Source organism: Carettochelys insculpta, chromosome 1 (assembly GCF_033958435.1).
Source record: "Carettochelys insculpta isolate YL-2023 chromosome 1, ASM3395843v1, whole genome shotgun sequence".
Classification (NCBI taxonomy): Eukaryota; Metazoa; Chordata; order Testudines; family Carettochelyidae; genus Carettochelys; species Carettochelys insculpta.
In genome coordinates this window covers 180,406,757-180,421,542 of record NC_134137.1, presented here as the reverse complement: position 1 = coordinate 180,421,542, position 14,786 = coordinate 180,406,757, and the positions used below count along the sequence as shown (strand labels likewise).

At 42.6% G+C, this 14,786-nt stretch overlaps 2 protein-coding genes across 2 annotated transcripts in view; one reads left to right on the top strand and one right to left on the bottom strand.

Moving 5' to 3' along the window:
• Positions 1 to 2,942: 2,942 nt before the first annotated feature.
• On the bottom strand, positions 2,943 to 7,608 carry DNAJC28 (DnaJ heat shock protein family (Hsp40) member C28). Its single transcript, XM_074996753.1, has 2 exons — positions 7,482 to 7,608; positions 2,943 to 4,372 (listed from the first exon to the last, which is right to left on the bottom strand). Exon 2 carries the CDS (start codon positions 4,335 to 4,337, stop codon positions 3,204 to 3,206), a length of 1,134 nt encoding a protein of 377 aa, XP_074852854.1. The 5' UTR covers positions 4,338 to 4,372; positions 7,482 to 7,608; the 3' UTR covers positions 2,943 to 3,203.
• A 78-nt stretch (positions 7,609 to 7,686) lies between these two features.
• LOC142014326 (trifunctional purine biosynthetic protein adenosine-3-like) overlaps positions 7,687 to 14,786 on the top strand; it is a 55,965-nt gene continuing 48,865 nt past the window's right edge. The window contains exons 1-4 of the mRNA XM_074996740.1: positions 7,687 to 7,813; positions 10,083 to 10,185; positions 10,555 to 10,604; positions 13,224 to 13,372. Of these exons, the coding sequence (XP_074852841.1) occupies positions 13,228 to 13,372 (145 nt within the window). The 5' untranslated portion in view covers positions 7,687 to 7,813; positions 10,083 to 10,185; positions 10,555 to 10,604; positions 13,224 to 13,227. The remainder of the gene's footprint in view (positions 7,814 to 10,082; positions 10,186 to 10,554; positions 10,605 to 13,223; positions 13,373 to 14,786) is intronic.

Here is a 14,786-nt window from a genome sequence, read left to right as displayed (position 1 = left end):
TTGGGAAGGAATTTTCTACCTGGTCAGAATGGCTGAGATGCTGGGGGATTTTCACCTTCCTCTGCAACATGGGTCATAGGTCACCGGTAGATTTAAACTAGAATAAATGGTGACTTCTCTGTGACTTGACATCCTTAAACCATAATTTGAGGACTTCGGTAATTCATCCAGAAGTCAGAGATGTATTTTAGGAATGGGTGAGGTAATGTGGCCTGCCACATGCAGGAAGTCAGACAAGATTATCACAATGACCCTCTGACTTTTAAGGTTATAAGTCTACGATTTCCTCATTCACACTGTTCTCAAGTGCTGTTGCTGCTCTTCTTCCCCTGCGTGCTCATATCTCTTGAGCTTTTCTCGCTCCCAAACAATGTTTCTGGCCACTTTTATACCAGGTGGTGCTGCTAATGTCAACCATGGGCAGATGAGGGACTTGCCACATGAACTGCTCCCTCTTTCAGCTGCTCCAAGCATTGCTGTGGGAATCTAGGAAGTGAACACACAAACATTTAGGGAAACAGTTTCAAATAATAAGCACACGCTTTTCCCCCCCAACTCTGTTAGTTGTGCCAGCAGTGTCCTGCAAGACGGCATACTTGGCAAATGTTCTCACCTCTCGCTTCTCCTCCATTCTCCCCTCTAGTGCTCCCTGTTTTCCCTCAAAATCTCCTCTGTATGCTATCCAAACAAAGATCAATGACAGCCTTCAGGACCCAAAAATTCCTATTTGTAGTATCTCAGACAGGGAGGTTTGGACTTTGGAGACCAAGATCTATTGTGAATGGAACAGGATTTAGATGCATATAAACTGAGTTTCATTTGAATTTTTAGGTCTCACTTACCCTCACTTCCATCTAGTAATTATTCACAGACTCTCCATACAGTTAGACAAACATCTCTTTGGCTACATCTATACTAGCCCCAAACTTCAAAATAGCCACGCAAATGGCCATTTCGAAGTTTACTAATGAAACGCTGAAATGCATATTCAGCACTTCATTAGCAAGCGGGCGGCTACAGCGCTTCGAAATTGACGCGGCTCCTTTTCGAAAGGACCCCGCCTACTTCGAAGTCCCCTTATTCCCATCTGCTCATGGGAATAAGGGGACTTCGAAGTAGGCGGAGTCCTTTCGAAAAGGAGCCCTGTTGGGACAAGCCACGCGGCAGCGAGCCACATCAATTTCAAGCTGCAGCTGCCCGCATGCTAATGAAGCGCTGAATATGCATTTCAGCTCTTCATTAGTAAACTTCGAAATGGCCATTTGCGTGGCCATTTCGAAGTTTGGGGCTAGTGTAGACACTGCCTTTGTATGTGGAAGTAATATCAATTTCATTTTTTACCACAAGACAGAATTAACAGAGAACTGTCATCAAACTCAAAATTAAAAGCCCATTTACTGCTCCCTGGGGGCTTTTCTCTTGGGTTTATGTAATTCATATACATTTCTTAGATATTACAGTGCCATGTGCTTTAGAATGCTGATTATTGCAGGCTATTCTTCAGATTTTATGGTCTGCACTATTCAGAAAACAGGCACTTATATCAGCCTTGCCCATGTATGTGGGAGATTATATTTTTGCAAGCAAAACAATTTGTTTGTATTAGCATTATCTGGGTACATGACAAAAACAAACCTTGTATCTAATCATTTTGATGACCACTTTAAGAGCTGATTTACAGTACAGGTTGAACCTCTCTAATCTGGAACTGTCTCACCCGGCAACATTCATAATCCAGCATGACTTTAGTTAGCTGGACAACTGCTTATCATGGGTATGGACAAGTTTCTTGTGGTCCAATAAAGTATGTTTGCCGCCATCAATCCTAACTCTCAGGCTATGTCTACACTAGGGAAAAACTTCAAAATGGCCATGCTAATGGCCAAATCGAAGAATACCAATGAGGCGCTGCAATGAATATTCAGTGCCTCATTAGCATGCTGCCAGCCACGGCATTGATAGGAATAAGGGGCTTTCGACATTTGCAGGATAATTTTGAAAAGGACCCCTGTGTAGATCAGCCACGCGTGAGCAAAATGCAGCACTTTCGAAGTGCCGCAGCTTGCGGCATGCTAATAAGGTGCTGAATATTCATTTCAGTGCCTCATTAGTATTCTCCAATTTGGCCATCAGCACGGCCATTTCGAAGTTTTCCCCTAGTGTAGACGTAGGCTCAGTGTTCTGTGCTGTTATTAGCTGTAATTTACCCTTAAATGTCTTCCAAGAGCCCAGTAAGCAGTGGAGGTGTTGGTAATGCTGCTAAATAAACGCTGACCTCCTGTGGTCCAGCAAATTCTCTTGTCCAGCACCAGTCAGGTCGCAAGGATTCCACACGAGACGTTCAACTTGTACAAGGAATCTGTTCATACCAATTCAGTTTGCAGCTGAAAAGTGAGCAATTATTTTGTTTGTACTGTTATTAGTTTAATTACCAATGCCAGTCAAACTCCATAGGTCATCTGGACAAACAGAGGTCACAATCTCTTCAATACTATTGCATGAAATAGCTTTTTTGTGCTGTAAGCCAGACATATATTTAAAGAGAAGTCTGCTAGGTATGAACTTTACATTATAAACAAGAAATTAGATGTTACTTACACTCTTTAATAATAAATAACCAGGCATTCATACAACAACATCTAAAGTAAGTACAACATTTGTGATGTCTTCCCTGAGACACTAAAATAATGAATTCCAGCACTCTGGCTTTGGGCTTTGCTAATCATAAGGCAATTCAAAAATGTACCAATTTCAGCTATGAATAGGGTCATTATAGATTGAAAGGCCCTAAAGGTAACCTCATGAATTTCCCTTCTTAGTAGCCAGATGCATATGAAAAGTTATTCCATCAAAATTAAAGAGTGCAGTGCAAACCTCTCAATTGCATGTCCTACCACCAATAAGTTTTAGTTTAGTAGGATTTCATATGAGTGTGTGTACGTCAGTCTTATTTGTGCTGCCTGCTCATTTTTATGAAGGGCTGAACTACAAATATAGACAAGAATCTTGCTCTCTGAAAAACTTGAGAGCTAACTTCAGTCTTTTGCCATGTCACAGAAACAGATAATGCAAGGACAGCCCAGGTACAACACATGAGAGTTATGTGTAAACAAATGTGATAAACTCAGGTTTGACTGAGATACAAGTCTTTCTCGAATCACAAATTGTATTAAACGCATTCAAACTGATGTATTAATTTTATTTTATTTCAATCTAAGATTTATCCACTTCAAAAAGCTGGATTTAAGCATAAACATTTTACCATTTTCTTGTTCATTTATTTTTGTATCCACTTCAATGCTATTTTGTTTTTTCTGAGTCTCGTAAGTTTTCTGTGCTCGAGCAATTTCTTTGTCCGCATTAAAATGAACCATTTGCCTGTTCAGAATGGGAACAATTAAATTGAAGTCATTAATTCTTTTGTTTAGTTTCTTGATATCTTCTCTTAATTGTTCACAAATCTGACTCCATTGTTTCTTTCCACCTGGTGTCATTGGCTCTCCAAGTTTATTCCGAGATGTTACTATGTTCTTTCTTAGTTCCTCAATAGTTTCTCGTATTTCTTTCTGCATCAGAATCCATTCTGGTTGATATCCATTATCTATTAAAATTCTGTTCAGGTTGTGAGTCATAGGATCAATATGCGGACAGTGTGAAAATTTTTGCAACGGTTTACCTTTACCACTGAGGTTATCAAAGTCTCCTTTAGCCATTGACTCCTGGATGAGGTCCTCAACCAAACGTTCAATTGCCTGAGTTATTTTTACCTTTTTACTTTGCCTTACCTCTTTAGCTATCATAGTGTTTATAGAATACTGGCTCTCAAATTTCTGCTTTCGATATTCCATCACCTGATCAGCTGCACGGTCTACTCTAAACTGCATGTACTGTCTCTCTCTCTGACTTGGAGTCCCAAAACCAACACCTTCAAAACTTAAATACTGCCTGTGTTGTGGTGCTTTGGATTTGAATTTGTCTTCCTCTTCCTCTTCCCTTTCAATTGATTTCATTTTCTTGGCCACATCAGAAAGCACAGCTCTATATGCTTCTTCTATCTGCCTAAACGTTGCAGAATCAGCTGTGATGGAACCACTGTCTGGGTGATATTGTTTCGCAAGATTTCGAAATGAATTTCTTACATCATTGAGGGAACACCCCTCCTGAAGTTTAAGAAGTCTATAACAGTCTTTGATGTTATTTTCAGTTTTGTAACCTGACAACATTCTATGGTCGATGTAGGGATAAGGAAATATTTTTCCTTGTTTGGAAATCACTGCTGAAAGCGCCCAGAGATGACATCCTATTTTTTTTGTCAACATGACACAAAGCCACTTCATATTTCTTAAGATGCTTCTACATCCTAAACGATGGTCTGTTAAAAACAAAATAAAACAAAACTGTGTTGAATTTTAAAAGAAGCCAATATTGCTTCCTAAAATCTTGTGATATTAAACTAGTTATTTTCTTTTACTTCAAAAGTTTATCACAATTCAGATGAATTTTCATGTCCAAATTTTTTATTTTATAGGCCAGCTCTCAGTCATACATTTATTTATATATGCACATGTACACATATATTAAAAACAGATTAGTACTGTTTACACACAGAACGATCCTGAACGTCATCAGGTGAAGGGGGAGGTAGTGGAGACCACAGAGGCGGCAGCAGAGGCCATGGAGTGGGGAGGCTGACATTACACCGCCTTTATGAAATTTCACATACACACCCGTTTGAGCACCCCTGCTTTACGATGCCAGAGGACTCCTCTTTGTTTTTGTAGATACAGATTAACAGGGCTATCCCTCTGAGACCAAGAGGATTTAAAAAAAGTTTCTCTGGCTTCCCAGCTTTTAGCATGAACTCAATTTGTATTTTCAAGGTTTTTCTCTGCAACTGAGAGGCCTAGAAGTTAAATGGGGAAAAAAAATTGAGAATCTCATGAAATCACTTAACTCCAGGACCTGTGCCTCTAAGAAAAACATCAAATATCATGAGATATGCAGCAAAAATCAGGAGAGCTGGCAATGCCAAACTAAACATAACGCATGCTAGTCAGGGCCCTAACTCTGTATATTCCCCTTGTAATTAATCTGTGTTGATGCAGCACTTTGGGCATATTGAAGTTTCAGGTTTTGATTACTACTGGATGTATACATAGCCTTTTTCACAGGGGACCTACACTTGAGGGCAGTTGATTTAGTACCAGGATAAAGAGTAAAAACTCAGGACTGTGCACAGATGATGGAACCAGAGGCGTGGGGGGTGAGTTGTGGTGGGGGGTGTTCTGCAGCACCTCCTGGTTTTGAAATGGTTTCTATTACATACAGCGTTTCCAGTTTGGTTCAAATGTTCTCAGAACCCCCACGCTAAAAATTGTTCTAGCACCCCTGCGATTGGGGCCCCCAATGAAATTCTATATCCTGCAGAATTTTTAAACAGAATTGGCTCCCACATTTACCACTTGCAATGTCTCATTTCAGACATCTGAACAGCCCAGCAAACAAGTCAGCAGTTACCATGGGACCTGCCCTGCTGTTTGCAGTGCTTAGAATGTGCTCCTGCGCTGCAAAAACAAACTGAGTTGGAGAAAATAAAATAATAATAATAATAATAATAATAATAAAAAGTGACAAAAGAAACAGAAGCTAGGTTGCAGTGCAGAAAGGGAAAGTGGCTGTGCTGGGAAGGCACGTGAACGGATGCAGCACACATGCTGCTTTGCAGTGGCGGTCTCTGGCCCGGCCCCTTTAAAAAGCATATGGACTCCACAAACGAAAGCCAAGCTGTTTGTTTGGTGCAATCCTAGCTGCTGGGAAGCTTTGGGGATCACTGGCTACTCTTATTCTCTCTGTCCCCATTCCACCCACCCCAACCTTTACAAAGGCTTGGGAGACAGAGAGAATCTCATGAGCTCACAGAGACTGTCTACATGACAACCTAACCTTGAAATAAGCTACACATTTTACAAATTGCATAGCTTATTTCCAGTAGATTTTAGAACAGGCTATTTCAGCACATGGCATTGTCTAAATGGTGCCACATGCTGAAATAAAGCCCTATTTCTAGGCATCCCTGTTCTCCTCCTGCGATGAGGGCTACGGGGATCCCTGAATAGTGGGCCCATTATGACGAAAACCATTTCAAGACAACGGGCATGTTGCATAGATAGGGGCAGCTATTTGGGGACATCACGGTATCCTGAAATAGCTCCCTCTGTGTAGGCATAGCCAGAGAAAGAGAGAGGAGAGGTTCAGGAAAACAGCCCCCTGGCCCTGCATTTATAAACACAGCAGCAGATGGAAGAGGAGAAACACAGAGCAGCACACCCCTTCTCCAGCCCTGGATCTACAGGATATTTGGTTTGTTTTTCTCTCCCTCACTAGGTTCGTTCTTTCCCAAACTCCCCTGCCCTGCTCCAGTCCTTCCTTAGAGGAGAGGAGAAATATCTGATTTAATGGGCTTTACTTCCCAGAGGCCAGCTGCAATGTGGCTGCGCAGGAGGTCAGTGGGAAGGGAGGCCAATTGCCGCTGTGATCCCCGCTTTGTGTGCCTCTGAGCTAAGTTAAAGAGACAGCTCCTCCTTTCTGTGCGGAACTGTCTACAAGTGGGTACAGACTGGTATAACCGCATCGCTTGCCAACTTTCTTGGACTGCTTTACAGTTTCCAGGAACTAAAGATGAATCTTTAAAGATTACATCATGTTATGAAACCTCCAGGAATACATCCAAGCATAACTGGCAAACCTACTCAGGGGTGTGGCCTACATAGATCTATACTGTAGTTCTGGGTTCACCTTGCTCACAGCTGTAGAGGAGTTACTTTAGATCAGAGGTTTTCACCTTTCATTACACCCTGACTATCTTATGGCAACAAAAATTACTAGACAACCTGGGGGGGGGGGGGGGGGAGGAGACTAAAGCCCGAGTTTGTCTGAGCCCTGCTACACTGGGGGTTGGGATAAAGGTTAAAGCCAGAGCCCCATAATCGCATGAAGAGGGCCCAAACCAAGGCTTTCAGCAACGGAGAGGGGGCCTGTAACCTGTGCCCTGCTGAGACCAAAGTCTGAACCCCATTGCCCAGAGCTGAAGCCCTTTGATTTGTGGCTCAGGCTTTGCCCCCGCATCCATTCCATACCAGACCTGGCAACCCCATTAAAACCGAGAGGTCTCAATTTGAGAGCCACTGCTGCAAGGACGGATTAAGCGCTCTGTGCGAGATCTGGCACCTTGTCCAGCGCAACGCCGCGCCGGCTCTCAGAAGCCAGGCTCGTGGGCGCTGCCGAAGCTACCCAGCCGCAGACCAGGGGCCTCCTGTGGGGTGGGGAGGGTTGGGGGGTGCTCTACGGGACCGCCAGCGCCTTATTGACTCGCCACCCCCCGGTCCCGGCGCGGCCGACCGCTGACAACCCCGCTTGGGACCGGGCCCTGCAATACCCCCCGCCCCGCCAGCGCCGCGCCCGTCCGACACCCCCCGCCTCACCTGGCCCCGCCCACCACTCGTTACTGGCGCATGCGTAGATAGGAGGAAAGGATCCGGAAGAGGGGGGCGGAGGACAACGCCTTTCACCCCGCGCGGAAAGGCGGCTCCTTGTGGCGGTCGCAGGCTGCACAGCCCCGCCCCTTCGAACGCGCTCCGACTTTTGCGGCGCCGGGGATTGTGGGATAGGTCCTCCGAGGCCCGCGCCGAGACTTCTCGTCCGGCGCACGACCTCGCTCTTGCGTCGGCGTGACACGTGACTGCGTGACTCGCCGCCGCGCGGGAAGGGGAAGTCATAGAGGCGGCGCTGGGCGGGGCGGTTAAAAGTTCCCCAGGTCCGCGGGGAGGCGCTTCTGGCTGCGGGCGGGTTCCAGTGTTGCTCTAAACAAGCTCCCTGTCTCGCACCCGTCCCGCTGTGTGACGTGCTCTGCTCAGTAAAGCTCCCCCGAGGCCTGGCTGTGCTGGCCAAGCGGTAACCCCGGTATCGAACGGGAAACCCGCGCGCGGTTGGGCCTAAGTGGGGGTGACCATCCGCCCTGTTTTTCCCGGGACTGTCCCGTACATAAGCTGTCTGGCAGGCGACGTTTGAACAAAATGGGCTAATTGGCCTGTATTTTGGGGAGGGGAACCCGGGCGCCTAGTGCCTCCAGGTGGCAGCCCCTACTGCCAGGGAGCTTCTCTGCTGGGTGGCTGCCCCCTTCCCTGGCACCTCCATTGCTGGTGAGCTCTGCTATGGGGCGGCCTCTTCATACCCTGGCACCCACCCCTTGCTGGGAGGTTGTGGAGCCTCCATCCTCCACCCTGCCCTCTTCAGGAGGCTGTAGAGCCCCTTTCCCTGGTGTCTGACTGTTGGACAGCTACACCCACCACAGAAGAGTGATGAAATGGAACAGCGGCCCTCCACCTCCCACCCCAACCCCAGTACCTGGTGGCCTGAGTTCTGTATTTGCCATAGGATCTGATGAAGTGGGTCTGTCCCATGAAAGCTCATCACCAAATAAATCATTTTGTTAGTCTTTAAAGTGCTACATTTGTGCTGCTTTGTTTTGTTGGAGTACACACTAACAGAGCTGGATGCCTGTCTGTTGAGAGACGCCCTTCCTCAGAGCATCCACATGTTTTTTTTGTTGACAATCTTTCAACAGTAAAGTTATGCCTCGTGGCCCAGATGTAGAACACTGCCAGAGAAAGTGTTGAATTTTGTTGACAAACTGTCGACAAAACACATTTTGTGTGTGGTTTGTTCCACCAGTTTCTTTGACAAAACCAGGGTCTTGTTGACAAAACTCGCTAGTGTAACCTTAGTCTAGAAGAGGGCTGGGCAGTACAGGATAGCTATGTCTACACTACAGCAATCTATCAACAGAAATCACTGTCAGAAGGGATTTCCCGGCAAAACTTCTGTTGACAGATCATATCCACACACAAAAGTATATTGAAAGAGCAATCTGCTCTGTCTACAGAGAGAGGCCAGACTGCCCGGCCGCTCTCTTGACAGAACAGCCAACCAGAAGCTCAGCAAAGAGGTCTGCCCGGTGAACTGGAAGCCATCTCTGTCAACAGAGGGCCACCTGGAGCATCTACACAACTTTTTTGTTGACAGAAGTTGTTGACAAAAGCGTTATTCCTCATTGCGGAAAGGTAGAACGCTGTCAGCAGAAGTATCGAGTCTTTGACAAAAGCATTTTGTGTGTAGATGCTCCATGGGTTTTGTTGATAAAACTCTCTAGGGATAGCTGACATATTTCTAAGGGAAAAACAAAGACTGGGAGTGTAATAAAGCTGGTCAGAGCCATGTTGCGTATAGGTGACAGGGCTATCCCAAGGGGGGTGCAGGGCCCAGGAGCGTAGGGTGTTGGAAACTGCAGCAGCAGAGCACTGTGGGATGGAGGGAAGCTGCTACTCTTTAGTCTGTATTGTATCCTACATGGGTAGCTGTTTTAGTCTGTTACCTCGCAGACAATAAGCAGTCCTGGGGCCCCTTAGAGGCTAATACATTTATTAGGTCATGAGCTCATGACCTAATAAATTTGTTAATCTCTAAGGTGCCACAGGATTGCTTGTTATTTGTATTGTACCCCAATATGTCATTAATCTTGAATTATTTGCCTTTCCTATTACATCTTTGCCTCTTTGTTCTGTTGGAGTAAATTGTACCAATTTATGTTTTATGTTGTTTTATGAATATGCAGTTTATAGTGACATTTACATCCTCTCTGAATCTGACCCTTTCGTTTGATCTGTATATGAAAACTGCAGCAAACACAAACATTTACATGAAGTTGAAATGAAGCCTTGACAGAAATGTTTCTGTTCGGATGTTAGACATTCAACAATTTATGCTGTTTCTCTTGTTCTCTCTTTCTTGGTGTATGTCTGTCTATCGGTTATCCTACCTAAAAAAATAACTTGAGTCAGATAATTGCAGTATGTTGTGGGCAGTTAGAATGAATGCAAAAGCTCAATATTTCCCTCCTATGTGATTGAGTCAAAGAAGACAGGGTTTCAGAAATGTATGGATTTATTGTGATCTGCACAGCGGCAGCCATACGAATAATAAAAGAAATTGCTTAATTATCTACAAACCAAATTTTGCATCTGCAGGTGTATGCTTGTTTGGTTGGACTTCAGCTAAAGAATCTGCCTTTTTGGGTACCACTTTTTGTCATTCACGAGAAGAAGGGAAAAGAGAAGCATGACTTGATAAGTAATATTTATGCTTATTGTAATATGTATGTCTTTTTTCACTGTGATGTTAAAATCTGGCAGCTATCAGTACACAAGAAATTGGAATGTGGGTGCAATATGGGTGGTATTATCCAACTGTTGTATTGTGAACTTATTTAATTTAATAATGCGAGAGGAATATATTGCACTTTTGTGACACAAACTTTTATTTCTGACTGCCTGCACCTGTGTAACTGTGTGAGCACCTGCTTTTAAGGAGTTCTTACACACTTCTTGCTCAGTGATATTTCAGCATGTTTTGATTTATTTTTTCTGTAAAGAACTGTAGTATTGGAAACTTGTTAGCTGTAACTTTTAATACTCTGCTATATTTGAACATCTTCCTAAGGAAGTGAGGATCGCATAAGAACCTCTAAAGAATGGAATAGAACATCTTGTGTAGGTATCTTCATCCATGCATATATCTCATTTTATGTTCTAATTCAGGATTACAGGGAAACAATATGTGCTAGATATTAAAGTAGATTTTAAACATATCTAAAAGTGTATTATGGTCCTGATGTGAGACTGTGGGAATTATACATATGCATCAAGGAATGACTCTTCAGTATTACTTTAAATAATGTGTTATCCTTTGACATCAGAAAAGAACTGTTACTAACTTGTGTACAGTTACTGAAGATGTTTGTTTTATTCTTAAAGAAAGTTGCCTTGAAATTCATTACTTGAAAAAGACTATAAAAGTGTAGTAAAATGGCACAAATTGGTGAGTATACTATGCAAAGTCTCTGTGAAATGAAAATCTTTGTTTTTTATCGGGAATGGGGATTATTGAGTTTGTGGATTACCAGCAAAACCACAAAATTTATTGGTGGAAAAGTCAAGCCCTATTATTGGTTGTGATCTTGTGAGAAATCCAAAGATTGGAGACTAACAAATGTTACACCGATTTTTCTGGGGGCATCCTGTTTTATATTGTTTTGTTTTTATTAAGGGAGTGAGTCACTGGAGTTAGTAGCAGGATTTAAAATAAGGGGGAGTGCAGTTCTCTCTCTTCTGCTAAAACCAGAGGGGGAGAGAGAGAGCGAGAGCAGGCTCGCCTTGTCCTTCTCTATGGCTTGAAGAACTTAGCTCCTCAAGAACTTGTCTTATTTAGCTAGGGGATCAGCTCTCACTACACAGTAGACTTTGAAGAGGGAGCAGCAGGAAGCTGTGGTATCTGTCTGGGGCGCTTCTGGAATTATTAGGTGGAGGAATAGTGCCTGGTGTGGTAAATCAAAGGATCTCAGCTGGGAGTCCCCCAGTCACATTTCCTCTAAAGTAAGTTCTATTCGTCTGCTAGCTCCCTTTAAGTTCAAGAAAGGGGATGTGGGAGAAGAAAGCCCTCTTTTACATTTGTTTTTTATGCTCTGTAAAGAAAACATGCATTGTTTTTCACGGGTGAATGGAGTTCTGCTTGTGTGTGTTTTCCTCTACCCCAGTGCTTCATTAGAAATATGTCTGTTCTAAATTGACTTGATGACTCTATTGAACTTGTCAAAGTGTGATGTGTTAAGACTAAAAAGTGAAAAATTGAGAGGGAGAGGTTTTATTGCTTTTTTTTTTAACTTCTTAGTTAATACCTCTTTAACTCCACTGTGTACTGAGCATTTGGGACAAATGATGTTTTTGTTAAAATATCATCTACTTCAACCCTTTGCTTATTGTGAGTTTTTATCCTGTAGACAATGCTGTAATAGACACACACTCACCAATAATTTCTTTCACCAACAACAGGGAAGATCACACTTGACATTTTAAATATATCTAAGACCAAAGGAGAGGGAAATGTAAAAACCTTGCATAATAGATCAAAAAAGGGAATAACATAACTTTTAAAAATTTACTACAAAGTAAACTTTATTTCAGGGTAGTCTAATGCATGTATTTAATGTGTATGTCTTACTGTAAAAATTGATGAAAAAGGTGGATTAGCTAAAGTAATCATTTTCCTTGTCAATGCAAGATAAAGTCACATGTATGAGGGTATATAAAACAGTAAGTGAACGTTATATTTCATTAACTTAGTCATTTTGGAAATGTACATAGCCAGTAATTATTTTATTGATATTGGTGTGATATATCTCAATATCATCTCTGCTAGAAAACAAAATCTTCTTCCTAAAAGTTAGTTTACTAAAATATTTTCTTAAAAATAATGCTGTTGGTTTTTAAATATTGTCTCTGATTTGGCTTATAAGTTATACAGTAAACTCCCCACAGATCCTGAGAGAGAGAGAGAGTGCAGTGTTATGTTGGTGCGAAAGCTGATATTTTTATGGTGTTCTTAATTTATTATCTATTTTATGGATATGGATTGGTTTGTAGCAATTGACATTAACTTAAAGGTCATAGTCAGGGACTGTTCTTGTTAATTACACTTATGGTTGCCCATTTAAATTTCATATTGGAAAAATTAAACCCGCAGTTGTAAAATACATTGAATAGTATGATGTTTTGGAAATAAATCAAAACTAATCTGTCAATAAATCCTATTGAGATAGCAGTTTCAAATGTCAATGTATTGGGGAAACTGCAGCTGTTGTTTTGCTCAGCACATTATTTTGTATGTGGAGCATGCTCACCATTTATATTTTGACAATTGCTGCTTTTAAAAATTATATATTTCCCCCTATGTAAACTGAAAATTTCTGGATTGACAACTTCCATATTTAAGTGTACCATGGAGGTAAGTTACAGACAACATTTGTATAAGCTTTCCCACACTGTCAGTGTGCCTCAGTTTCTATAGCTTGGCCTGAATACCTAAGGAGTTAAATCTTGACCACAGTGAAACCAGTGATAAAACCTCCATTGACTTCATTTGGTCTGTGATTTCTCCCAGAATGCCAACACTGTTACCAATTGATGTGTGATGGTATATTTTTAACACTTGACTACTTATATGATGAAAAGTAGATTGAGGCCACCTATTATAAGTGGCTGTTAGGGGCATAATTCATATGTTTTGTTTTGTTTTCCCATGGGACTCTGAAATAAGTGACTGTTTTTTTATAGGCTGATGGCTGATCGAGTGCTTGTAATTGGCAGTGGAGGCAGAGAGCATGCTCTAGCCTGGAAATTGGCACAATCTCCACATGTCAAACAAGTGCTAGTCGCCCCTGGAAATGCAGGAACCGCCAATGATGGAAAGATTTCAAATTCAGGTAATAAACAATATTTCAGGCTGTGCAGGAGTACAGATGTGTGAATGTAAACAAAAACTGCTCAATATCATATACTGAACAGTAGAAATGAAGAAAGTGTGAAATATTTTCCACATATTATACCACATGCAAAGGGGTGTGTGATTTTTCTGAATTGTAGGATTATCTGATATACTGTTTCATCATATATTTTGATATAGCTCCAAAAGTTTTAACTTCAACATGCAAGACTTGAGGATAACTGGATCTCAAGGGGTACAACTTAGGAGTCACAAGAATACATGCAAATGTCCAAAAAGTAACACGGTGGAGATAAATCTGTCAAATTCAAAATGTATTTCAGGTTCAACCTTATTCAGTGGTAAAAGGTTTCTTTCACTGTCACTGAATCTGATGGGTATGTGCTTTAATGCCCGTATGTGTGAGAAGAGTTTACCTTACTATTGTGTCTAAAGTTCATATCAGTCAGAATCTTTCTTCTGAATTTAGTAGTCACTGGATCAGTCCTGTTATTCCGGACTCAGTTGTGTTCCCTCTGAATTCCGTGTATGTAAGGATTAAGTCTGCAATACCTCATGCGATGATGTGAGAGTTCTGCAATGTGTCTGGTAAATGGGATGGGTTAGTAATAATGGGGTGCCTTATTTTTCTGGAGTAAACTTTAACTTAAATATTAGAAATAAACCCTTCAAATTGTAATGAATGTGAAAAATGCTGATCCATGTATTGTGTTTTCAGAATATAAAATACTCTTTTCAATTAACTAGACCAGAGGTCTTTTATAGACCAAGGGTCTAGACCTTCTTAGAACAAGGACTAGTGACTCACAAAAAATCATTTGGGGCCCCCCCCCCACACAATTAAAAAAAAAACACATCAAAGTCCTCCGCCCTAAGAAGGAGAAAAAAAACCTCAGAAATGTGGCCCCCCAACTGAGAAGCAGAAAATAAAAAGGGAGACACTCCCCTTGAACTCCAGTTCCATGGTGGGGGAGCAGAAGAAGTTGCCAAGGCTCAAGGTTTGTCCTCAGAACCAGATTCAGTCTTCTGGCTCAAGGCATGTAGATTTTGTGGGTCCCCTTAGGCTCTGAGGTGGGGCCAAAATGAGAGGTTCAGTATGCTGGAGGGGGCTGGCAGGGTGCAGGCTGGGGGTATTCAGGTAAGGTATGATGGGAGGGAGATCAGGTGCAGGAGCAGGCAGGGGGTGGGGAGGTATAGCAGGTGGCTGGAGGTGTGGAGTCGGTGCAGGAGGTAGGGTGTAGGTTGTGGGCGTGGGGTCTGGGTGAAAAACAGGGTGTAAGAGCAGGTTCAGGATGCAGGGTCTGGGTGGGAGGAGGAGGAGGGGAAAGGGGTGCCTACCTGGTGCACTTGGTGGAGAGGCACAGCTGTCTCCGTGCCACCTTGACCTTTCAGGC

Excerpts from the sequence above, each read along its gene's own strand:
- DNAJC28 (XM_074996753.1), bottom strand. The coding sequence starts at position 4,337 with ATGAAGTGGCTTTGTGTCATGTTGACAAAAAAAATAGGATGTCATCTC.